Genomic DNA, 24,025 nt, shown 5'->3' on the forward strand with positions numbered 1-24,025 from the left:
TGTTGTGATTACCCTTGTTGTGAGAGTTATCAGACTCTCGATGACCTCTCTACGCATTATTTTGAGTGGCAGTTAATAGGAAATGTATAATTAAGGGATCCACAAGATTAGATACTAACAGCTGCTGACTAAAATGTGTAGTTTAAAGTATAGGCCTGGCCTACCATTGGGTCCTTTTGGAACAGCATATCTGGTGCTTGATGCAGTTGGGAGGGGATCAATGACATCTCCTGGCAGCTCTGGCTCACTGTCTTGCTCAGAGCCAGAGGTCTCTGTGTCATCCCATGATACATCTATTACATTAAAATAACAGAAGTGTATAATCACAATAAAAATGTAATGATTGAAAACTAGTTAGACAATACAAACATTTATTTAATGGAAAATTGATCTTTGTGGACTGCACAATGCTACCTTGTTGACAAAATGGCCGAGCGCTACAGATTACTGTTCGAATTCAGAATTGCGCTTCTCCCTCCCCGCTTTCGCCCGATGACGTGATGGGTCTTTTCCCGGTGCCCAGCGGCTAAGCATAATCGAATCCACCCACTGGTTATACTCATGCGCTTCACGCTGGGCTGTGGATGGAACAGGGCTAAACAGCTTCACGCTGGGCTGTGGATGGAACAGGGCTAAACATAACGGACTAGAGAACAGAGAAAACAAAACAACACATTGAACCGCTAAACAACCACCAAAAGGTAGGACATTTATTTCACTTTTCTTAAAATATGTCACACGTGTAACTTCTTTTTACTGATTAGGGCAATTACTAGTTTACTATGAAGAAAAGCGACGTCACTACATTGGAGCTTTCTTCTAAAAACAACCTACAATGCTGCTTAGTACTGTAAAATAATTGTATTTTACTGTAGGTATTTCCCTGTAAATGTACAGCATTATACTGGCACCACAGTCACCAGCTTAATACTGTAATTAAATGTTCTGCATCTGGCTCGCAATGAGTTTGAGAACATACGCGGATGTAGTTTTGAAACCATGTAACATCATGTAGTAGTTGTAATATATATATGGCTGTAGCAAGCAGTGTTGTAACAGTGTTTTGACATCTTCCTGTTCCAGTGAGGATTCCATGTGTGTTAGGCTACTTTTATATTTGTTTTAGACCGACCAATTCTTCAGATTCTTCTGAAGGCAGCGGGTGTTAAGCACGTTTCGAATTTATTAACTAAATAGCTTAGCGTCTAGTAGCCTCTCTGTCCTCTCAGATACTCAACAAAGAGACTACTATGGTCGGACTTGTCGCTTGTTTATTAAAAAGCCACAACTAAATCCAAATGGGGTAACTGTCAATTGTGTGAAAGACATGGGCGGCGAGATGAGAGGATATGTTCTTCAACTCTGCTTGTCCAGCTGTTCACTGTGTCACCTCGATGAGAGCATGCCTTTGACAGCTGGCCAGCCCATCAGTTGTTTTCTGGGGGAAACTTTCCTGACCTTCAGAATTTTGTTTTTACGGTTTATGTCTCTTTATAGCCTACACTGTAAAACATTTCCCTGTAAATTTACAGCATTATACTGGCACCACAGCAAGGATGCTGTAATATGTTTTACAGTGAGGAAAATAGTGCTGTAACCTATATTACAGCATCTCTGCTGTAAAGCAAAATTACAGTATTAAACTGGTGACTGTGGTGCCAGTATAATGCTGTGCATTTATAGGGAAAAACCTACAGTAAAATACAATTATTTTACAGTACTAAGCAGCATTGCAGGTTGTCTTTAGAAGACAGCTCCCTGAAATGTAATATTATAAGAAAAACAATATGTGTAGAAATATTTATTTATATTTATTAAACATCTCAATTTTGTTGAGGTCGGGGGATTGTGGAGGCCAGGTCATCTGATGCAGCACTCTACTTCTTGGTAAAATGGCCCTTACAAAGCCTGGAGGTCTGTTGGGTCATTGTCCTGTTGAAAAACAAATGATATTCTCAATAAGCCCAAACCAGATGGGATGGCGTATCGCTGCAGAATGCTGTGGTAGCCATGCTGGTTAAGTGTGCCTTGAATTCTAAATTAATCACAGACAGTGTCACAAGCAAAGCACCCCCACACCATCGCACCTCCTCCTCCATGCTTTACGGTGGGAAATACACAGTTCGTCCGTTCACCCGCACCGCGGTTGGAACCAAATATCTCAAATGTGGACTCATCAGACCAAAGGACAAATTTCCACCGGTCTAATGTTCATTGCTCATGTTTCTTGGCCCAAGCAAGTCTCTTCATATTATTAGTGTCTTTAGTAGTGGTTTCTTTGCAGCAATTTGACCATGAAGGCCTGATTCACACAGTCTCCTCTGAACAGTTTATGTGTCTGTTACTTGAACTCCATGAAGCATTTATTTGGGCTGCAATGTCTGAGGCTGGTAACTCTAATGAACTTTTTTTTTTACCCCTTTTTCTCCCCAATTTCATGGTATCCAATTGGTAGTTACAGTCTTGTCTCATCGCTGCAACTCCCGTACAGACTCGGGAGAGGCGAAGGTCAACCCAACTAAGCCGCACTGCTTCTTGACACAATGCCCACTTAACCCGGAGCAAGCCGCACCAATGTGTCAGAGGAAACACCGTACACCTTGCGACCGTGTCAGTGTGCACTGCGCCCGACCCGCCACAGGAGTCGCTAGTGCGCGATGGGACAAGGATATCCCTACCGGCCAAACCCTCCCCTAGCCCAGACGATGCTGGGTCAATTGTGTGCCACCCTATGGGTCTCCCGGTCGCAGCCGGCTGCGACAGAACCTGGACTCGAACCCAGAATTTGTAGTGGCACAGCTAGCACTGCAATGCACTGCCTTAGACCACTGTGCCACTCGGGAGGCCATCCAACTCCAATGATTATCCTCTGCATTAGAGGTAACTCTGGGTCTTCCATTCCTGTGGCGGTCCTCATGAGAGCCAGTTTCATCATAGCGCTTGATGGTTTTTGCGACTGCACTTGAAGAAACGTTCAAAGTTTTCCACATTGACTGACCTTCATGTCTTAAAGTAATGATGGACTGTTGTTTCTCTTTGCTTATTTGAGCTGTTCTTGCCACAGTATGAAATTGGTCTTTCACCAAATAGGGCTATCTTCTGTATACCACCCCTACCTTGTCACAACACAACTGATTGGCTCAAATGCATAATAAGAAGGAAAGAAATTCCACAAATTAACTTTTAAGAAGGCACACCTGTTAATTGAAATGCATTCCAGGTGACTACCTCATGAAGCTGGTTGAGAGAATGCCAAGAGTGTGCAAAGCTGTCATCAAGACAAAGGGTGGCTACTTTGATGAATCACAAATATAAATATATTTTTATTTGTTTACCACTTGTCTGGTTACTACATGATTCCATATGTGTTACTTCATAGTTTTGATGTCTTCACTATTATTCTACAATGTAGAAAATAGTCAAAATAAAGAAAAATCCTTGAATGAGTAGGTGTGTCCAAACTTTTGACTGGTACTGTATATAAAAAGGGCAAACTATTAACACAATAAAGCAACGAATGCACAAGAATTGGTTGCATTCTGGAGAGCTGAGCACATTCGGGAGGGAGAAGTGCCAATATCTTCGCCACACACCCCTCCCCCTCTTCTTGTCTCAATGTGTCTTGAGTGTGATTAGACATTTTATTTTCACACATATTTTTAGATGCATTGCTTTTCACTGCCAGCCGCATCTCAATAATCAGCTAGGCCTATTGCCATGCACGCAGACCAAATTGCGGGTTTCCCAGCTTGGCATATTAGCCTCCACGCTTGTGATTTCAAACTATCCACAGATAAAATAATCACATGATTATCTGTGGCTAAGTCATGCTCTCTGGTGAAGTATTTTGAAAAGTGTTTCTTGTTCACTTGGCCTTCGTCAGAGCTTTAAAACGAAATACTTAAGCATCTTTTGATTACTGAATGTGTCTGCACCGGGGTCTCGGGATGTGTCTGCGTAATTTATATGATGTTAATTAGGCCTTTTGATTTGAACATGGATTGTTTTAGTTTTGTAGGCTTGGCTACCTATTTCCTTATTTCATTCATGGATCAAGCCATTGCAGTCATTCTGATCTTGTTCCCAATGATCAGTGCTTTAGTTTATTATGTTGCTGTCCTGAATTTCTGAATTTGCGATGTACCCAACAGCGGTTCTGAATTTGCGATGTACCCCACTGTCCATGTCTTCAGTCCTGTTTAAATAGGAATGATGGGCTATGTGGGCTACGGTATATGTTCAATGTGATTGTCTGTCTATAACCAGCCTGAGTAGGCATGTAACTCCATTCCTATTTTATTCATTTATATTTAGCGAAATTAATCGAATTGGAAATGATCTATTATCAGGCAAGTTAATGCGATACATGTCTGTTGAATTTGTAAAAATCAACCCGCAGTCGACCCCGCCCCACCTACTCAGCCAGCCAGTCAGGAGTTGCTACTGCGTTGCGGCGGTGAAATACTGCATACTTTTTTTCTTAACGGTACATGCTAAATAGTATGCGACGATGAGTACATAGTATGCAGTTTAAGTATATAGTACGCTAGTATGGGTGTTCGGACATGGCCAGAGGGTGGTGGAAATGTGAGCTCCCTGCTATTTGGAAGACATGCAGAATAACACCTGCGCAGGTTCCAATGCTTTAGCACGAATAATGGGGGTTATTATAACCGACTAATGTTACTGTAATATTGTAAACTCTGTCTCTCTCTATGTGCGTGTGTGGCCTATACAGTATAGTAGTGCTTTCAGGTGTGGTCTAACTGCCTGTTTGTGGTCAGTCCTTTCTTTGTATGAAACAGTAGTTAGGCTACACTACACCTTTCGTAAAGCTTTAATTACCGCAGGCAAAAATGTATAGAGTATTATACTGTCTAACTGTACACACCGTCCATGTGTGAGTGGTAGGCTGTTTCCAGCACAGGTAGGCTCCAGAGGGGTTTATCTATTATCCCAATCAGTCTTCTCTCTCTGCCTATATAGAGCTCACCAGTTGTAGTCTTAAAAAACGTAAATTAAACCTCTGGTTCGTTCAGCCCATTCTTATGGGGGAGATTAATGGGGTTTTGGGGTAAACACTGAAAATAAGGTCTGAGGTTAACGCAGGTTTAGGAGATCTGATACGTTTTGTTCAGTTAACATGACCTTTATGAATTATGAAGCCTTTATGTGCTTTATGTGGTTATGATGAAGATTATCTGATACAATAAAATGTATAACATCTCATAATCATGTGTTTACCACAGACCTTATTCTCTGGGTTTGTCCAAAAACGCCATTCATTTCCCCATAGGCTTTGGCCAACGAGCCATGTCAGAGTTGGCCTACATTAGCGTCTACAAAAAGATGCCATTACTATTGCTCTCTATATGCGGTAGCAGTTAGCCTGGGGATAAGGCTATCTCCCATGTGATACAGATGTCAATAGTGACAAATGATCACTTCATTGCTTAATTGTCTTAAGTTTTAGGCTATTTGATTAGCAGTAATAATATAATAGTGATAGGCTACAGATCAGTAAGAAACAATATGTCTTGAATTGGGCACACCAGTGGGGCTGATCGTGATGTGTCTGGACTACTAATCTGTCATTTCACGTTAGTGAAACTATTTGCAGTGAGGCGCAAACAGAGAAATATTCCATGTGAGGAACATCAAATATTCATTTGAGTTGAAAACCCTACTTGATGAGAAGACTCCTGACTACACACACGCTCCCCTGTCTGTCAACCCACCACAGTCACAGAAATGTGAACGTTTCTACCCAGACGATATGTAGGTAACTGACATGCATGTATAGGGGTTGAGTAGGTATTCAGTACGTGCTGAAACTGACCCAAAATATGGTATTTTTCTACTAAAAGAGATTTGTTCAATTTCCACTTTATTGTCTTCCATCTAAGATGGTAGAACTTGATTCCATTATCGTTCCCCATAGTATTACCCTCGAGACTCTAAAGAAGTGGTGAGAGTCAGTTAGAAAGTCAACTCTGACCAGTGGGAAAAATCTTTGAGTCAGGGAACAACAGGCAATAGCAATGGGTGTGGCAGAGTAGTGGGTGGCAGCTGTGCCTGACCAGGCTCTCCTTCTGCACCAATGAGAAACAGACAAGGCTTAGGGTTTGTTTTTACTGACAGTTGAGGGGTAGAACAAGAAGAGAGCTCAGTGTGAATAAGAGTCAGCATGTGTGAGTGAGTGAAAGTGAGAGGCTGAAAAAGAAAGAGAGAGAAAGAGGTGAGGTAGACTTCACTTCAGAATCCGAGGAAAGGTTTAAAATATATTAGAAGCAATTGTGTGCCTCAAACTTTCTCTCTCTCTCTCAATTTTTTGTTTGTTTGTGGGAGAGCATGAGTGGGAAAGCGGGAGAGAGAAAAAATAGAGTGATTGTGATGTGAGGAAACGGGAAAGGGAGGCTGTGGAACTATGAAAGCAAACTCAAACAGGCAACATCTCCCTTTCCCCCGACTGTGCAGTAGTTACCAAAGAGCCTGAGAGTCTTTTGTATGTTCTTGGCTGTGTTCCCTCCCATTCTGCGCTGTTTACACTGTGACACACACACACACGCACACACACGCACACACACACAACTTTACCTTAGTCTCTGCTCATGATTAGTAGCTGTTTCTTCAGTACAAATCAATGGAGGCTGCTGTGGGGAGGACAGCTCATAATAATGGCTGGAACGGAGTATGTATTTGTTTGATGTATTTGATACCATTCCGCTGATTCCGCTCCAGGCGTTACCACGAGCCCGTTCTCCCCAATTAAGGTGCCACCAACCTTCTGTGGTACAAAGTCCATGCAAAACATTCAGAGAGTTTTACATTTGCAGAATAGAACCCAGATAGCACATTTAGTTTCTTGGAATATATGGTTCTGGGAACAAAGCCATATGTTTTTTAAACATTTAGAGAACAGAAGTGGAAATTTTGCCTGTTCTGGGAACGTTCATTTTTAGGTTGCAGGGAGGTTATGAGAACATTTTACTATGGTTCCTTGACATTTTTCCTGGGAGGTTTTTATAAACGTTCTGAAAACAGAAATTATAGGTTATTTGAAGGTAATTAAATACGGTTCTGAGAACATTTAAATAAGACTTTTAATAACACTGGTAGCTTAGTTTGGGTTAACTGTTTTGAACTCCAAGCACAGATAGGACACACGGAAATTCATTTGCTTCGGCATTAATCATACAAACACATGTATTTATTTTATTCTGGCAGAGATTTAAATCTGTCTTCCCTGTGGCTCAGTTGGTAGAGCATGGTGTGTGCAACGCCAGGGTGGTGGGTTTGATTCCCACGGGGGGCCAGTACAAAAAAAATTAAAATGTATGAAATGTATGTATTCACTACTGTAAGTCCCTCTGGATAAGAGCGTCTGCTAAATGACTAAAATGTAAATGTCTGTAATGTTCTCTATCCATGGAGTTATTCCACTGTGCCACCAGGATGGAGCTAGCATGCCATGTTTTTTTTACTTGTACAAAGCTATTTAATTAGTCTATTCAAACCCCATTTCAAAGTAAACAAGCACTCATTAAGATCAGGTGTGGCCAGTTAGTGGGCGCAGACAACACACCTGAACACACTTAACAGGATAGAGAAGAAGAACATTGTTTCTGAACGTTCTCTGAATGTTTTGAGGACATGACTTTAAATAGAACCATGATGAAACCTGCAGAAAAAATGATGCTGAAGTACTGAAATTCTCACGGAAGAACATTGTTTTTGAAAGTTCTGAGAACATGACTTGAATAGAACCATGAGGAAAGAAGTACAAAACGTTATCATGAGGTAGTGAAATTCCTACAGAAAAACGTTGTTTCTTAATGTTCTCTGAACAATTGGAGAACATTACTTTAAATAGAACCATGAGGAAACCTGTAGGAAACGTTATGCTGAAGTACTAAAATTCACACTGAAGAACGTTGTTTCTTAACTTTCTCTGAACTTTCTGAGAACATGACTTTAAATAGAACCATGAGGAAACCTCTAGAAAGCGTTATCACGAAGTATTGAAATTCCCACAGAAGAACGTTGTTTCTAAACAGTTTCTGAACAATTTGAGAACATTACTTTAAATAGAACCTGTAGGAAATGTTATGTTGAAGTACTGTAATTCCCACCTAAGAAACCTATGGTTCTCAGAGCGTTATATGCTAGCTGGGACTCCCCAAGACAAGCACTTATGACTCAACTTTGTTCACAATGAGTAACTATGTTATTCACTAGAGAACTGAACTGAAGTCAGTTTGACTATTATTGTGAGTAATCCCAGTGCAATCCTCTGCTAGCTAGCGTGCACAGCGGGTTGACAATTTATAGGAGGCGGGGGGAGGGGGGCAAAGTGCTATTTGCACTTTGCTATGTGTATCTTGTTTATTTTGTCTGTGCTGTACAGGCTGTATTTGAATGAAGTATACATTCTTACAGGAGTTAAACAGATATTTATGTATTTTGAATTTCGCTAATTTCCTTCTCTCTCTCGCTTTCTTCTCCAGGGGCTTTGGTGGGACAACAAGGTACAGCCAACTCGCTGAGTCTCACCTCATTCTATTGGCTTCTGAGCCCTGTCTGCTAAAGGTACAGCCAGCCAATCAGTGAACTGTTGCCGTGACTCTGAGATCTGCCTGGTGCTGTGAAGAAGACGTTTTCCTTCTGAGCCCATCCTCCAGTCCCCACTCTACCACTTTTTACATGACTAGGACTGTCACTGATCTCCATTAAGCCTGTCACAGCCTATTATCACTACCTCATCTACAATTCTAACCTCATAATTGGCTGTTGCTGTTCTATGTCTGATTCCTAATTGAACGTCAGCCATTAACCTCCTCCCTGACTGGCTCCCTGGATTAGCTTTGAACTTTGACCTCTGCCACAGCCAAATACAACTACGGCCAGGTGAGAATGGAGCAGGTGTATGCGTCGGGGATGGCCGCCAAGTTGCGCAGCCAGTGGGACCGGGACGAGGGTCTGGGCCAGAACCACAACGCAGTCAAGTTCCAGGGCCAGGACTTTGAGTCGCTGAGGGCCCGGTGCCTCCAGAGCCGCAGCCTGTTTGAGGACAGCCTGTTCATCTGCGCCTCCTCCTCTCTGGGGTTCAATGAGTTGGGACCACGCTCCTCCAAGACCCAGGGAGTACGCTGGATGAGACCTACGGTGAGATGATACCCCGGCTGGGACTGCCTGTTATTATACTTACTGAGCCTCTTTAGTTTTTCCCGACCATATTACCTGACCAGGAACAACTCACCTACTGAACCTAGACCGTATCTGAGCCTTACTGAGATGAATCTTAGACCCGATCCTTAAAGGCCCCCTATAAGTATTATATAAGACTATTCTCAGATGACTCTGACATAATTATTTGTCTTTGGCAATAGTTTGTGTGTGTGTGTGTGTGTCTTAGTCTTATGCCGTGTGTGTGTGTCCTAGCTGGCGTGCCTGTCTATCCTAATGCTCTTCACACTCCGTCTCTCCTCATTCCCTTTCATAATGCATCTCCTCCAGCAACTCGCTCCTCAAGAACTGTAATATTGACATCCCTGGAGAGAACACACACCATGCTGCTCCACTCCTCAGCTCAAAATGCGGAAAGAGCTTTTTATAGCTTAGCTAACTAGCTCTCACGCTGCTCGTGTCTTGAGTTATCTGTGTATGAGGGATGGTTGGGAGGCAGAGAGAGGAGATGCAGTACTCGGTAGTTTAGCAGGAATGTCTCAGCCATTTTCTAATGTATTCTATGAGGCACTTGTGTGATTGACGGGGACGCCGTTCGCCATGACAACAAGGACGACAGGCTTTACCAGTGCTGCAGTGCAGTGTCAACACTGTGGTGAAAGAAGAAGTGAAATGTCAGCCTACGTGTGTGTGTGTGTGTGTGTGTGTGTGTGTGTGTGTGTGTGTGTGTGTGTGTGAGCAACAACAACACCAACCTGGCATATCTTACCTCTCTTTTTCTTCCTCTCTCCCCCTTTCTCTCGCTATCTCTCTTTTTTTTTCTTCTTTCTTTCTCCCCCTCTCTTTTTGTCTACAGGAGATCTGTACCCGTCCCCAGTTCATAGTAGATGGAGCCACTCGCACTGATATCTGCCAGGGAGCTTTAGGTGAGTCCAGGTCTCAGAAGGAGGGTTGGTGGAGAGCCTGAGAGCCCGATGGAACAACCACTTGAGAGAGAGAGAGAGAGAGAGAGAGAGAGAGAGAGAGAGAGAGAGAGAGAGAGAGAGAGAGAGAGAGAGAGAGAGAGAGAGAGAGAGAGAGAGAGAGAGAGAGAGAGAGAGAGAGAGAGAGAGAGAGAGAGAGAGAGAGAGAGAGAGAGAGAGAGAGAGAGAGAGAGAGAGAGAGAGAGAGAGAGAGAGAGAGAGAGAGAGAGAGAGAGAGAGAGAGAGAGAGAGAGAGAGAGAGAGAGAGAGAGAGAGAGAGAGAGAGAGAGAGAGAGAGAGAGAGAGAGAGAGAGAGAGAGAGAGAGAGAGAGAGATTTGATTGCAATCTTGGTACTCTTGTGTTTTCCTCTATAAACACTGTGTGGGATGCATAATTTATACTCTGCTCTGCTATCTCACATCTTTAAACAATGTAACAACCTCCCTCTGGCTGAGATGTGCTGGTACTATACCACCACTACAGTAAACATAGGAAAGGTATACACGTTGCCTGGTACTGTATCGCATACTAACTCTGAGCTGAATGGTTGATTTGAAAGTCTTCTCATCTCTTTGTACTGAATCAAATGCTGTGTTAGCTGGGAGAGAGCTGCCTACCTCTCTCTTAAATATGGGGCATGCCGAGCCCAGAAAGAGGAAGTGGCGTGCTCAACTCTAAAGTGTGTAGTAGCAAAAAGTATTTTGTGCCGGGTTTAAAAGGCTTACATAAAACCTGCACTCACTGGAGTAGTCTTTAAGTTTGAATGTATTTTTAGCAGTAGCATACAGTCTTCGTCTGCGTTTGGATAACAATAGGCATTCACCCACATTTCTAGTACTGCTTCCTTCTTTCTTTTTCAGCATGCCGAACCCAACCGTGGTGTCTTCTGTGGGCTTTTCAGCCTATGCCTCTGCCCTGCATGGGCATTGTATTATATGGCCTCTTCTGTTAGACTTACAGTAGATCTAGCTATTTAATCAGCATACTGTAGGTCCAGACAGTTCAAATTCGAACACACTCCTCGGAGGTTACATAGGGTCAGGATGAAGTGTGTGTTAACAGATTCTCGGACCTCTCTCTCGTTACGGTTTCCTTATAAGGTGCATTCCAGTATTACAAGGTTAAACCACTTAAGCCTGAAGTGCTCCGTTCCCACAGCAGTGAGAAACAGACAGCGGTATCTATCTGTAATTAATAAGTCTAACCAGAGCGGAGAGTTTAGTCAGTTAGCTTCACCTAGCCTTGAGGCTAGAAATTATTCAAAGGAAGAACAGTCGGGAACTTTTGAAGAGATGAATGATGAACAGGGCCAGGAGATTTTTCTTACCGTGTTACTAGATCAGGGAAAAACTCTGGGCGTTACTTGTATGCTTATGAGTAGCGGCCAGAGTATTTCCAGGTGGTCAAACCAAACTCATCCGACTAATGAATGTTTGGTGACTTTTTTTAAGGGACTGATACAATGCATTGCTATCATTATCATAGTCTACCTATGACTGATGTAATATGTTGTGTGTGTGCCTGTCTGTGTACTTGTGTGTGCGTGTGTGTTTGTTTCAGGTGACTGCTGGTTGCTGGCAGCCATAGCCTCGTTGACTCTGAACGACAACCTCCTCCACAGAGTGGTGCCTCATGGACAGGACTTCGGAGGCCAGTACGCTGGCATCTTCCACTTCCAGGTCACCACACACTCACTTCCTGTTTCTGATTTGACTGTATATCCATCTATACGATAATATATACTAATATACAGTAATACAGATATTCAGCTACTCTTGAAGTGAACTCGAAGTTGTGGCGAGGAGTGAGCTGGCAACCGGAGGCAATCTCAGGTGCCACCTACCGCTGATGTTCCCTCGAGCAAGGAACTTCACCCCCTAAACTGCTCATTGGGTGCAGCACATGCGGCTGCCCTCTGCTCCAGCATCTCCAACCTAATATGTGTTCGTGTGTATGTATATCGGGAGGGAGGGGCGGATGGATGGGGTGGTGGATGAAAGTAGAAGACAAATTTCCATCTCATGTGGGCTAATAAAAACAAGAAATGTATCTTAATTCACTCCAAGGCACGCTTCCTGCTTCTTGCCAGGCCTTATCACGATGACCTTTGCTTTGTACACAAAACCAATCCTCTGACACACAGACACACCTATCATTCTCTGTATAGGACCTTAAAGCGACACCACAGTTGCCCTCCAAATGGACGTCTCCATGCATGGGCGACCAGGTGGTGCTTGCGTGTCCGTGTCCAATGCCCACTGTAGCAGCCCTCACTTTCACTCAGCTTTCCTCTCACTGAACCCTTTGATGGCAGCCAGCTGCCCACATTAATAGAGTCCGACTCAGCTGGGGGCCAGGGTGCCAGGACAGAGACGGAGAGACACACACAGAGACAGGAGCCAATACGGAGCCTGCTAGCCTAGTGCTGACCACTGCCCAGTCATTCAGAGTAACCATTATTGCTGCTACACTGAGCAGCAGGCAGCCAAGCTAAATACAGCACATCCATCATGAACACATTCATTAATGCAAACAGTGCTATTACATTTGCATACCACACAAAAGTAACACTACTAACACACTAACTGGAATTTACACCCCAGCCCTCTGCCAAAAGGAAGTGACTATAGGAAACCCCTATTTAAAAAGATGATTGACTGATTGCAGAAGTATTGCAACATGTTTTCATTGTCACTGTCACGTCCTGACCAGTATAGGGGTTATGTGTTATTGTAGTTTGGTCAGGACGTGGCAGGGGGTATTTGTTTTATATGGTTCGGGTTGTGTGTGTATGTAGAGGGGTGTTTGATTTATGTATTCCGGGATTTTTTGGCCACTGTTCTATGTTAGTGTATTTCTATGTTCTGTCTAGTCTAGTCTATTTCTATGTTTAGTTTATTGGGGTTGGACCTTCAATTGGAAGCAGCTGGTTATCGTTGCTTCTGATTGAAGGTCCTATAATTAGGAGTTTGTTTTCATGGGGTGTTGTGGGAGGTTGTTCGTTGCATAGCTGTGTGTTGCCTGCACGACTGGTTGTCGGTCGGTCGGTCGGTCGGTCGGTCGGTCGGTCGGTCGGTCGGTCGGTCGGTCGGTCGGTCGGTCGGTCGGTCGTTTTTTTCTTGTGTTGTTCTAATAAAGTGAATATGAGCAGTCAACCCGCTGCGCCTTGGTCCATCCACCACGACGACCGTTACAGAACCTCCCACCAAACCCGGACCAAGCAGCATGCCCAGGAGGAGGAAGGATCCTGGGCCAGGGAAAGAAGGGAGCAGCACCTGGAGCGGAGAAAGCAGCGCGCTCGGGAGGTGATGGCATCCTGGTCGCTGGAGGTATTAGAGGCAAGGATAGACTGGACGTGTGAACAACTACTGGACTATTGTGACAACCTGCCTGGGAAGCAGGTAAAGGTGGAGAGGCAGCCCCAATAATTTTTTTTGGGGGGGCACACGGGTAGTTTGGCTGGGCGAGGATTAAGCCCCAAGCCAAATCCCCGTGTTTTTGTCAAGCAACCCATGACTGGACAGGTCCCGTGCGTTGGAGTAATGCGCACGGCGTCGAGGCCAAGCATTTATAGGCCGGTGTGCGCGGTACCAGCGCCCCGTATTTGCCAGTACCGCGCTCGAGACCGCCAGTGCGCCTTCACGGTCCAGTTTATCCTGTTCCCGCTCCACGCACTAGCCGTGAAGTGCGTGTCTCCAGTCTGATACCTCCAGTACCAGCACCACGCACTAGGCTTCCAGTGCATCAGCCCAGTCCAGTATGTCCAGTTCCCGCTCCTCGCACTAGCCTTGAAGTACGTGTCTCCAGTCTGAATACCTCCAGTACTAGCACCACGCACTAGGCTTCCAGTGCATCATCCCAGTCCAACTCGTCCTGTTCCTGCTCCCCGCACTAGCCCTGAGGTGCGTGTCTCCAGTCTGGTACCTCCACTACCAGCACCACGCACCAGGCTTCCAGTGCGTCAGCCCAGTCCAACTCGTCCTGTTCCTGCTCCTCGCACTAGCCTTGGGGTGCGTGTCTCCAGTCTGATACCTCCAGTACCAGCACCACGCACCAGGCTCCAGTGCGTCAGCCCAGTCCAGCTTGTCATGTCCCTACTCCTCGTACTAGCCCTGTGGTGCGTGTCATTAGTCTGGTGTGTCCTAAGCCAGCCCCACGCACCAGAACTTCCGGCGACAGTGCCCCGTCCAGAACTTCCGGCGACAGTGCCCCGTCCAGAACTTCCGGCGACAGTGCCCCGTCCAGAACTTCCGGCGACAGTGCCCCGTCCAGAACTTCCGGCGACAGTGCCCCGTCCAGAGTGTCCGGCGACAGCCCGCCGTCCAGAGTGTCCGACGACAGCCCACTGTCCGGAACCGAGTGAGTCTGCCTACAGTCCAGAGCTCCTAGAGTCGCTCTACAGTCCGGGGTCGACAGAGAGGGACATCGCTGTAGAGACATTGTGTGAGTGGAGTGAGCCAGGGGTGGAGCGGGGTCTGCGTCCAGCTCCTGAGCCACCTCCTGAGGGGGGAGTATTGGGGAAAGGGGGGGTGTTGTAGGACCGTCGGTGACGGTGGCCACCCTCCCTTCCCTCCCATGTAATTTTGGGATTTATTTTTGTTTTGGGGGGGGGGGTTATTTTGAGTTTTTGTGAGGTGCATCTGGGGTCTGCACCTTTGGGGGGGGGGGGGGGTACTGTCACGTCCTGACCAGTATAGGGGTTATGTGTTATTGTAGTTTGGTCAGGACGTGGCAGGGGGTATTTGTTTTATATGGTTCGGGTTGTGTATGTGGAGGGGTGTTTGATTTATGTATTCCGGGGTTTTTTGGGCACTGTTCTATGTTAGTATATTTCTATGTTCTGTCTAGTCTATTTCTATGTTTAGTTCATTGGGGTTGGACCTTCAATTGGAAGCAGCTGGTTATCGTTGCTTCTGATTGAAGGTCCTATAATTAGGAGTTTGTTTTCATGGGGTTTTGTGGGAGGTTGTTCGTTGCATAGCTGTGTGTTGCCTGCACGACTGTTTGTCGTTCGTTTTGTTTTTCTTGTGTTGTTCTAATAAAGTGAGTATGAGCACTCAACCTGCTGCGCCTTGGTCCATCCACCACGACGACCGTTACAGTCACACGTTACAGTCACATTTATTTCTACAGTCATAGCCTACTTATTTATGTCCTAAACAGTTTCCCTGCTGGCATGAGAGGAAATAACATGGCTGTGTGTCTATGAACCTACTGGCATATAAACTCATTCATGCATTAAATACAGTTGAAGTTGGAAGTTTACATACACTCAGGTTGGAGTCATTAAAACTCGTTTTTCAACCACTCCACAAATGTCTTGTTAACAAACTAGTTTTGGCAAGTCGGTTAGGACATCTACTTTGTGCATGACACAAGTCATTTTTCCAACAGTTGTTTACAGACAGATTATTTCACTTATAATTCACTGTATCACAATTCCAGTGGGTCAGAAGTTTACAGACACTAAGTTGACTGTGCCTTTAAACAGCTTGGAAAATTCCAGAAAATGATGTCATGGCTTTAGAAGCTTCTGATAGGCTAATTGACATCATTTGAGTCAATTAGAGGTGTACCTGTGAATGAATTTCAAGACCTACCTTCAAACTCAGTGCCTCTTTGCTTGACATCATGGGAAAATCAAAAGAAATCAGCCAAGACCTCAGAAAATAAATTGTAGACCTCCACAAGTCTGGTTCATCCTTGGGAGAAATTTCCAAATGCCTGAAGGTACCACGTTCATCTGTACAAACAATAGTACGCAAGTATAAACACCATAGGACCACGCAGCCGTCATAGCGCTCAGGAAGGAGACGCATTCTCTCTCCTAGAGATGAACATACTTTGGTGCGAAAAGTTCAAATCAATCCCAGAACAACTGCAAAGGACCTTGTGAAGATGCTGGAGGAAACGGGTACAAAAGTATCTATATCCACAGTAAAACGAGTCCTATATCGACTTAACCTGAAAGGCCACTCAGCAAGGAAGAAGCCACTGCTCCAAAACCGCCATAAAAAAGCCAGACTATGGTTTGCAACTGCACATGGGGACAATGTTTGTACTTTTTCGAGAAATGTCCTCCGGTCTGATGAAACAAAAATAGAACTGTTTGGTCATAATGACCATCATTATTTTTGGAGGAGAAAGGGGAGGCTTGCAAGCTGAAGAACACCATCCCAACCGTGAAGCACGGGGGTGGCAGCATTATGTTGGCATCATGAAGATGGAAAATGATGTGGATATATTGAAGCAACATCTCAAGACATCAGTCAGGAAGTTAAGCTTGGTCACAAATGGGTCTACCAAATGGACAATGACCCCAAGCATACTCCCAAAGTTGTGGCAAAATGGATTAAGGACAACAAAGTCAAGGTATTGGAGTGGCCATCACATAGCCCTGACTTCAATCCTATAGAAAATTGCAGAACTGAAAAAGTGTGTGTGAGCAAGGAGGCCTACAAATCTGACTCAGTTACACCAGCTCTATCAGGAGGAATGTGCCAAAATTCACCCAACTCATTGTGGGAAGCTTGTGGAAGGCTACCCGAAATGTTTGACCCAAGTTAAACAATTTAAAGGCAATGCAACCAAATACTAATTGAGTGTATGTAAACTTCTGACCCACTAGGAATGTGATGAAAGAAAGAAAAGCTGAAATAAATCATTCTCTCTACTATTTTTCTGACGTGTCACATTCTTAAAATAAAGTGGTGATCCTAACTGACCTAAGACGGGACATTTTTACTTGGATTAAATTTCAGGAATTGTGAAAAACTGAGTTTAAATGTATTTGGCTAAGGTGTATGTAAACTTCCTACTTCAACTGTATGTGCATGTGATCTAATTCACCATGTATCCCTTCCTCCATTGTGTGGCCTGTGTGTTAGTTTACAGTTGAAGGTCTAAACCCAATAATACATTGTTCTGTTGAGATCTCCCTCTACACCCACACACACACACACACACTTTGTTTTACTATCCTTGTGGGGACCAAAAAATGTATTCCCATTCAAAATCCTATTTTCCCTTAACCTAACCTTAACCCTAACCACCCTAAACCTAACACCACCTCCTAAACCAAACCCCTGACACTAATTCTAACCCTGATAGTAACCTTAACCATAAACCTAACCTCTTAGCCTAAAATAGCTGTTTACTCTGTGGGGACCCGGCAAAATGTCCTCACTTGTCCGAATTTTCCTTGTTTCACTATCCTTGTGAGGAATTCTGGTCCCCACAAAGATACTAAGAACACACACACACACACACACACACACACACACACACACACACACACACACACACACACACACACACACACACACACACACACACACCGTCTAAACCCAATAATACAGTGTTTTGTTGAGATCTCCTGATCCTGTGCCAGATCTCGTATGCCTGGGTGACTCATCCTCCCAAATGTAATTGGATGTTCTAATTGGTTTAGCCAGACAAAGGGGGAGCTGTGCTGCAGATTCTGGGAATGCGGTATGTAGCTTAGCTAGGCGCAGAGATGAGCTGTGAGACTCAACAAATCCTGTATTGTAAAACAGACTACAGTATGCCTGTAATTTTCGGTTTGGAAATATCTAGGTTGCTGATGGGATATTCTTATCAGAAGGTGAAAGGAACTGCACGGTTGAAGTGCTGCAGCTCTAGGACAGACTACACTCCCTCGAGCTTGCTACACAGATGTGGATATTTGGTTTACTTTCCTTGTGGCCAGCACTGGTGTGTTTATATCAGAGATCGTTGTGATAGCGTTGGGGTCAATTTTAGTTCAATTCTCCTATCCGTTGAACTAGTATGCAATTCAGTTCTCAAATTGATTGGTGTTTATATGGAACAGACACCAACTCTGCTAAATAGATACTGTAAGAGATAGGATTCAACCCTATCATAACTAACTTCCACCTACGTTACATTTTCTCCCATTTGACATCAATGCATGTCTAGGGGAAAATTCTACTTAACGTGGAAGTTAGGATTTGCCCCATAAAGGCTAACAGGGTAGACAGTGGCTCATAGTTTGGTTCCCCCTCTGTGTGTGTTGGTGGGGCAGGGGGTGTTGTGATACTTCTGTGTCAACCCTGTTCTGTCCTGTTCTGCAGTCGACCGTACAGTCCCAGCAGTCTCTTTAGCCCTGCAGAGCATGCAAAATTATCCATTTATCTGTCTCTGTCTCTCTCACTCTCACACTCACACTACACACACACACACACACACACACACACACACACACACACACACACACACACACACACACACACACACACAATAACAACTCAGCTGTGGCTCTCTGCTCTACATCCCCTCCCCCTGCCACTGTTTGGAAGTCACGAGTCAGAACAGTTTGAATCTAATTAGGTGTCATTGTAACTACTGGTTTTGACACTTCAGTATTGTTACATTCATGTATCCCAGAGCCACATACCTCAAACTCTATATAATGTTCTGGTGTCCCTGATGTTATTTTGTGGTGGTGGAGCTATATTGCCTTGCCGTAGGTCTGCATCAGTCAACTACGTGCAGCTGAGGAGAATGGTACATACATTATTGGACAGCCTGTATTTCTCCCTCTAAAAGCATACTAACATCACAGTGGTGTAGGCAGGCTACATGGAACCCATGTGTATTGGAAGGAAGATAGCGTGATCTTGCCATAAATTCCTGTGGTTGTTGCCTCAATCTTAGTTCCTCCCCCTTCCCTGTTGAGCCCTATGGTGATATTGTTCTAATGCCACTTCTGCCCCCTGGTGGTCATTGGATGTAAGTGACTAAACGCTCCGCTCTGGTTAGAAGTTACCCCCGGGCACAGTTCTGCGATCAGCTCACCCTCACCACTAGAGGGGACGTCAGAGCTTGTCTTCAATGTTCAATGTATTCGTTCTTGGTGCTTGTGCAAAGTAAGGCACCGCGTGTAAAACTGACCTTAAATCAGTGCTTAGCTGCATCTCACTTCATCCTATCCCTATCCAAATTTCAGTGGCAGGTTGGAGAGTGGGTAAAGGTAGTGATATTGAGCTCCCTACTATCTGTGTGTTGTATTTCTACTGTCTGTGTGTTGTAGTTCTACTGTCTGTTTTGTAGTTCTACTGTCTGTGTGTTGTAGTTCTGGTAGTCTCCCTACTGTCTGTGTGTTATATTTCTACTGTCTGTGTGTTGTATTTCTACTGTCTGTGTGTTGTAGTTCTACTGTCTGTTTTGTAGTTCTACTGTCTGTGTGTTGTAGTTCTGGTAGTCTCCCTAATATGTGTGTGTTATAGGTCTACTGTCTGTTTTGTAGTTCAACTGTCTGCGTCTTGTAGTTCTGATAGTCTCCCTACTGTCTGTGTTTTGTAGTTCTGGCAGTATGGGGAGTGGGTGGAGGTGGTGATCGATGACAGGCTGCCGGTGAAGGATGGGAAGCTACTCTTCGTCCACTCTGCCGAGGGAGGAGAATTCTGGAGCGCCCTGCTGGAGAAAGCCTACGCCAAGTAAGGAGGGATGAGGGATGGGAGGAGAGGAGAAAAAGGAGAGAAGAGGGTGGTTAGAAGGATTCAAGTGTATACATGGGCTTTGCATTTATTTCACTCTGTATATGTTGGTATGGGTTATGATATCTGTAAGTCGATCTGAATAAGAGCGTCTGCTAAATGACCAAAATGTAAATACAAATTATGTAAAATGATATGTCTATATGCATGTGTCGTGTCTGTATATTGTACAGAAATGTCTGTTTTTAAATAGTCTTTTGAAACAGAATTGTCCACCTTCGTTGCAGGCTACATGGCTGTTACGAGGCCCTGTCGGGAGGCAGCACGTCAGAGGGTTTTGAGGACTTCACAGGAGGGGTAACAGAGATGTATGAGCTGAGGAAAGCGCCCTCTGACCTCTACAGTATCATCAGTCGGGCTGTGGAGAGAGGATCGCTGCTGGGCTGCTCCATAGACGTCAGTACTCAGATTTGTTACGTTCATTTGTTCGATTATGTCATAGAAAACACTGCCTATTTTAATAAGCTTGACGCGGCGCTAAGAACCAGGATGTTTCACAGACGTCATCATTTTCACAGACTTTGTCATATCATGTCCCTGCCTGGAACATGTAACAGTGTGTCAAGAGTCCCTGTGTGTGTATCCTCTCAAATCGAATCAAGTCAAATGTTGTCATGTGCACCATGATACAACAGGTGTAAACAGTACAGTGAAACACTTACTCTGACGTTGTCTTCTGTCCCCAGATCACCGGTAGTCAGGACATGGAGGCTGTGACCTTTAAGAAGCTGGTGAAAGGTCACGCCTACTCAGTGACCGGGGTTGACGAGGTGAGCCAATGACTGCTCTGGTTTGAGTGGCACTAAGGGGTCAATTCCCCCAATTGCATCATGTGTTCTGAACAGTCGGACGCAAAAGACAGCATTAAAACGAATACAAATGTGTCTACCTTAACCTGTACATGAATCAAATTTGGATTTGGTGGCCATTTTCCCATCTACTATACATCTGTGTAATGCAGTATCCCTCAACCTCAGGTGGTGTACAGGGGGAATATGACCAAACTGGTCCGCATCCGCAACCCCTGGGGAGAGATAGAGTGGACTGGTGCCTGGAGTGACAAGTAAGAGAAGGAAACACTGTTATACACCTCTCATATTACCTATCATATAACTAGTGAGAGTGATTTTATACTGCAGGTGTCATATTACATATCACACTGTGTAACTAGTGAGAGTGGTTTTCTATCCCAGTTGATATGGAATACAGTCGTTAATGTATTTTCATTTGCGATTATTTTAGCTCCAGAGAGTGGGAGAGCGTGGACCGGTCAGTCAGAGGGCGACTCCAGAACCGCAGTGAGGATGGAGAGTTCTGGTGAGTGTGCGGGAGTGTGTATTTGTGTCACCGAGTCTGATGGCCTCTGGGTATGATACTTGAGAGAATGTGTGAGTTATTGCATCATACACATTACAGACTGTCCCTTCCTCTCCCCTTCTCCCTCCCTGCCTTCCACCTCTCGCTCTCTCCATCCCTCCTCTCAGGATGTCATTCAGCGACTTCCTGCGTGAGTTTACGCGTCTGGAGATCTGTAACCTCACAGCAGACGCCCTGGAGGCCAACCAGCAGAAGAAGTGGAGCTCAGCCGTCTACCAGGGGGAGTGGAGGAGGGGCAGCACGGCCGGGGGCTGCAGGAACTTCCCTGGTAAGGAGAGAGGGAGGCTATAAAGAAGTGGTACACAGTTGATTAGAAAATGTCTTCTGATAACTTCCCCCCCCCACAATGCTTAGCCACATTCTGGATCAACCCACAATTCAAGATCGGCTTGCAGCACCCCGACACAGCCGGCCAATCAGATTGCAGCTTCCTGGTGGCGCTGATGCAGAAGGACCGGAGAAAGAAACGCAAGGAGGGCAAGGACATGGAGACCATCGGATTCGCCATTTACGAGGTGTTGGGGTGTAATATGTATGAATATGCCTATATAAATTCTTCTCTATCTCCTTTCAGTGTGTGTTAAACAACAGTGGGTGATACTGAAATCCTAATTCTACTCTCACTTAATCCAGGCTATAGTAAATGGTTCTACTAAACTCAAATATATTTCACACATGGGCCTCACATAGACAACCGCATGCTCGACTTCAAGTCCTAATATTATATCTTAAGGGTGTAGAGTAACGGTGATATATTATTGGACGATAGCGTCACAAAGTAATTTTCTATGGAAATCCCTACAGAACTCAACTTCCTTGTAATAATTGTATTGGTATACTAAGGGTTGTACATTTCCTTTACTATCCTATGGTAGGAAAGTGTCACTAACAAATATGTTCAACCTTTAATTCAAATAACTTCTGTCCTACTCCTAACTTTTTATTCCACCATTGGGCCATTACCTAATAAAACCCCCTTTACAGGCCTTTGCAGACATGGTGAGCGTCAGTTTGGTTTTATTTGACAGTCAGCCGTGTAATGATAATGGTGTAGGTGCCCTATGTTAGCCTTTCCTACCTATTATCTAACTTGCAATAATGTCAGTGGGTGTTGTATCAGTTTGAACTCTATTTCCTCCACTGTCTTGTCATATGCCCATAAAACAAAACCTCATCTCCACCAATTCCACTTAAAAGGCTCCTTAACTATCCTTCTACAAGTAATTATAGGTCGTATTTCAACTAATACAAAATATGTTGAGGGTATTACTAGTTCCTCATGGTGTAGGGTAATATACGTCTTAAAGGTATTATCTTTATCATACCCGCCTTTTCTTATACAATGACAGAACTCCTTCCTGCCGTCCTCACTTCCAAAAATCTCTTTCTTATATTATTTACATGTAATGCCTTTATCTATATATTGTTCCTCATCCTCCTCTTTATCAAAAATCCACTTATAACGGCTCTCAGTCCTCAGACCAAATAACCAATTCTCGATTTGTTTATCTCCCCACCCACTGCGCATTTCACTCACACCAAACAAACATATAAGGACAGACAACATATTATTTCTATCTTCCAGGTGCCCCATAGGTTATCGCCTGTTTCAGAACTCTCACGCTAGATACAGCTTCTGCTCCCTAACTACTCTTGAGTACCCTTCCGGAAGTTACCCCAGCACCCCCAACACGCAAGAAGGCGAGCTACTGTTCTTAATACATATAACATATAACACACATTGACATACAACAGTTACCACACATTCATTGACTTATACATGCACATTTTAGGTTCCTTTGTTTTTATAATTACAAGAGGGAGGCGGTGGTTTTACATACCAGCGAAACACTGAACACCCACTTCTTTTAAATTACAGACTTTGATATAACAGGTGTCTGCTTACCTTACAATTTGGTGATCAGAGAAGGGGGTTCAGGTTCCGTCCAGTAGCGTTGCACTCACTCCCTCCTGGCAAGCTCGCCAAATGTTGGTTCCGTTTTTCCGTGCTCCGTTTTTTACTTAACAAATAAGGAACACTCAAAATGTGCACTTATAAATCATAACAATTTTTATCAAAATACAGCTGTAGACAGAAGTCAAAGATCAAACATCACACATACAACTGATGTCTCTCCTGAGTTCTGCAAAATAGGAAAAGTCCAAGTTGCTTTTATCATGCTTGTAGTCAACACCCTGTGATGGAACTGCCTTTGTCATTACTTTCTACTCATGAGACCAAGCACATGCATCCACAGCTATACAAACATAGTTTCAGTGTTATCTAAAGGCCCAGCAGTAAATGTCCACTCCCCAAGTTGATTTATAGTGGTGTGTCTGACTAGTCTCTTATCTCTTTCAATCCCCTGCAGGGTTCTGTGTTTATCTTTCAGGCGCTTTTCTCACAGACCCCCTGTTTTGACTTCAATAATTCACACATCTCTCAGACCGTTTCTTTATAAGAGGCAGAGACTAGAAAAGACTGTGGAACAATATTAAAACCTTACAATTAATATATATAAAACCTTAATATATATATATATATATATATATATATATATAGTTAATCTGTAGTCTAGGACCCTATAAATGTGGAGGGGTCTTATAACCCTTCCCCTTCTATTAATACAACATAAGCATAATCAGTTATTATAATACATCAAACATTTGGTGCAGCCCCTATTATGACCCCAATTTGACCCCAACAGAGGCAAGAGACGTTTTCTTCTTTTTACATATTTAGCAAGGCGGTAGGATTGTTCATCAAAGACAGTGTTTTGAGTAACTAGTAATTGACTGTATGTTTCTATCTAACACTTGTCTTTCTGTGTCTTTCTACAGGTTCCTAATGAGGTATGTATTTTCTGCTGGCCAGTTTTATCTTACATTGGGTTGTGAGGTAACTGTGTAATAATTAAAACACTTGTTGGACAGCATAACTGTATTTGAGAGATATTTAG

At 44.1% G+C, this 24,025-nt stretch overlaps 1 protein-coding gene across 2 annotated transcripts in view; it reads left to right on the forward strand.

The window, feature by feature from the left end:
- The first annotated feature begins 395 nt into the window (after window positions 1-395).
- The window catches only part of LOC106608991 (calpain-1 catalytic subunit), a 32,681-nt gene continuing 9,051 nt past the window's right edge, over window positions 396-24,025 (forward strand). For both annotated transcript variants that reach the window (XM_014207306.2, XM_014207307.2), the window contains exons 1-12: window positions 396-701; window positions 8,508-9,165; window positions 10,043-10,112; window positions 11,710-11,828; window positions 19,495-19,628; window positions 19,916-20,084; window positions 20,375-20,458; window positions 20,666-20,751; window positions 20,931-21,005; window positions 21,173-21,333; window positions 21,420-21,580; window positions 23,907-23,918. In XM_014207306.2, coding sequence (XP_014062781.1) covers window positions 8,914-9,165; window positions 10,043-10,112; window positions 11,710-11,828; window positions 19,495-19,628; window positions 19,916-20,084; window positions 20,375-20,458; window positions 20,666-20,751; window positions 20,931-21,005; window positions 21,173-21,333; window positions 21,420-21,580; window positions 23,907-23,918 — 1,323 coding nt within the window. In that variant the 5' untranslated portion in view covers window positions 396-701; window positions 8,508-8,913. The remainder of the gene's footprint in view (window positions 702-8,507; window positions 9,166-10,042; window positions 10,113-11,709; window positions 11,829-19,494; window positions 19,629-19,915; window positions 20,085-20,374; window positions 20,459-20,665; window positions 20,752-20,930; window positions 21,006-21,172; window positions 21,334-21,419; window positions 21,581-23,906; window positions 23,919-24,025) is intronic.

Source organism: Salmo salar, chromosome ssa07 (genome assembly GCF_905237065.1).
Source record: "Salmo salar chromosome ssa07, Ssal_v3.1, whole genome shotgun sequence".
NCBI lineage: Eukaryota > Metazoa > Chordata > Actinopteri > Salmoniformes > Salmonidae > Salmo > Salmo salar.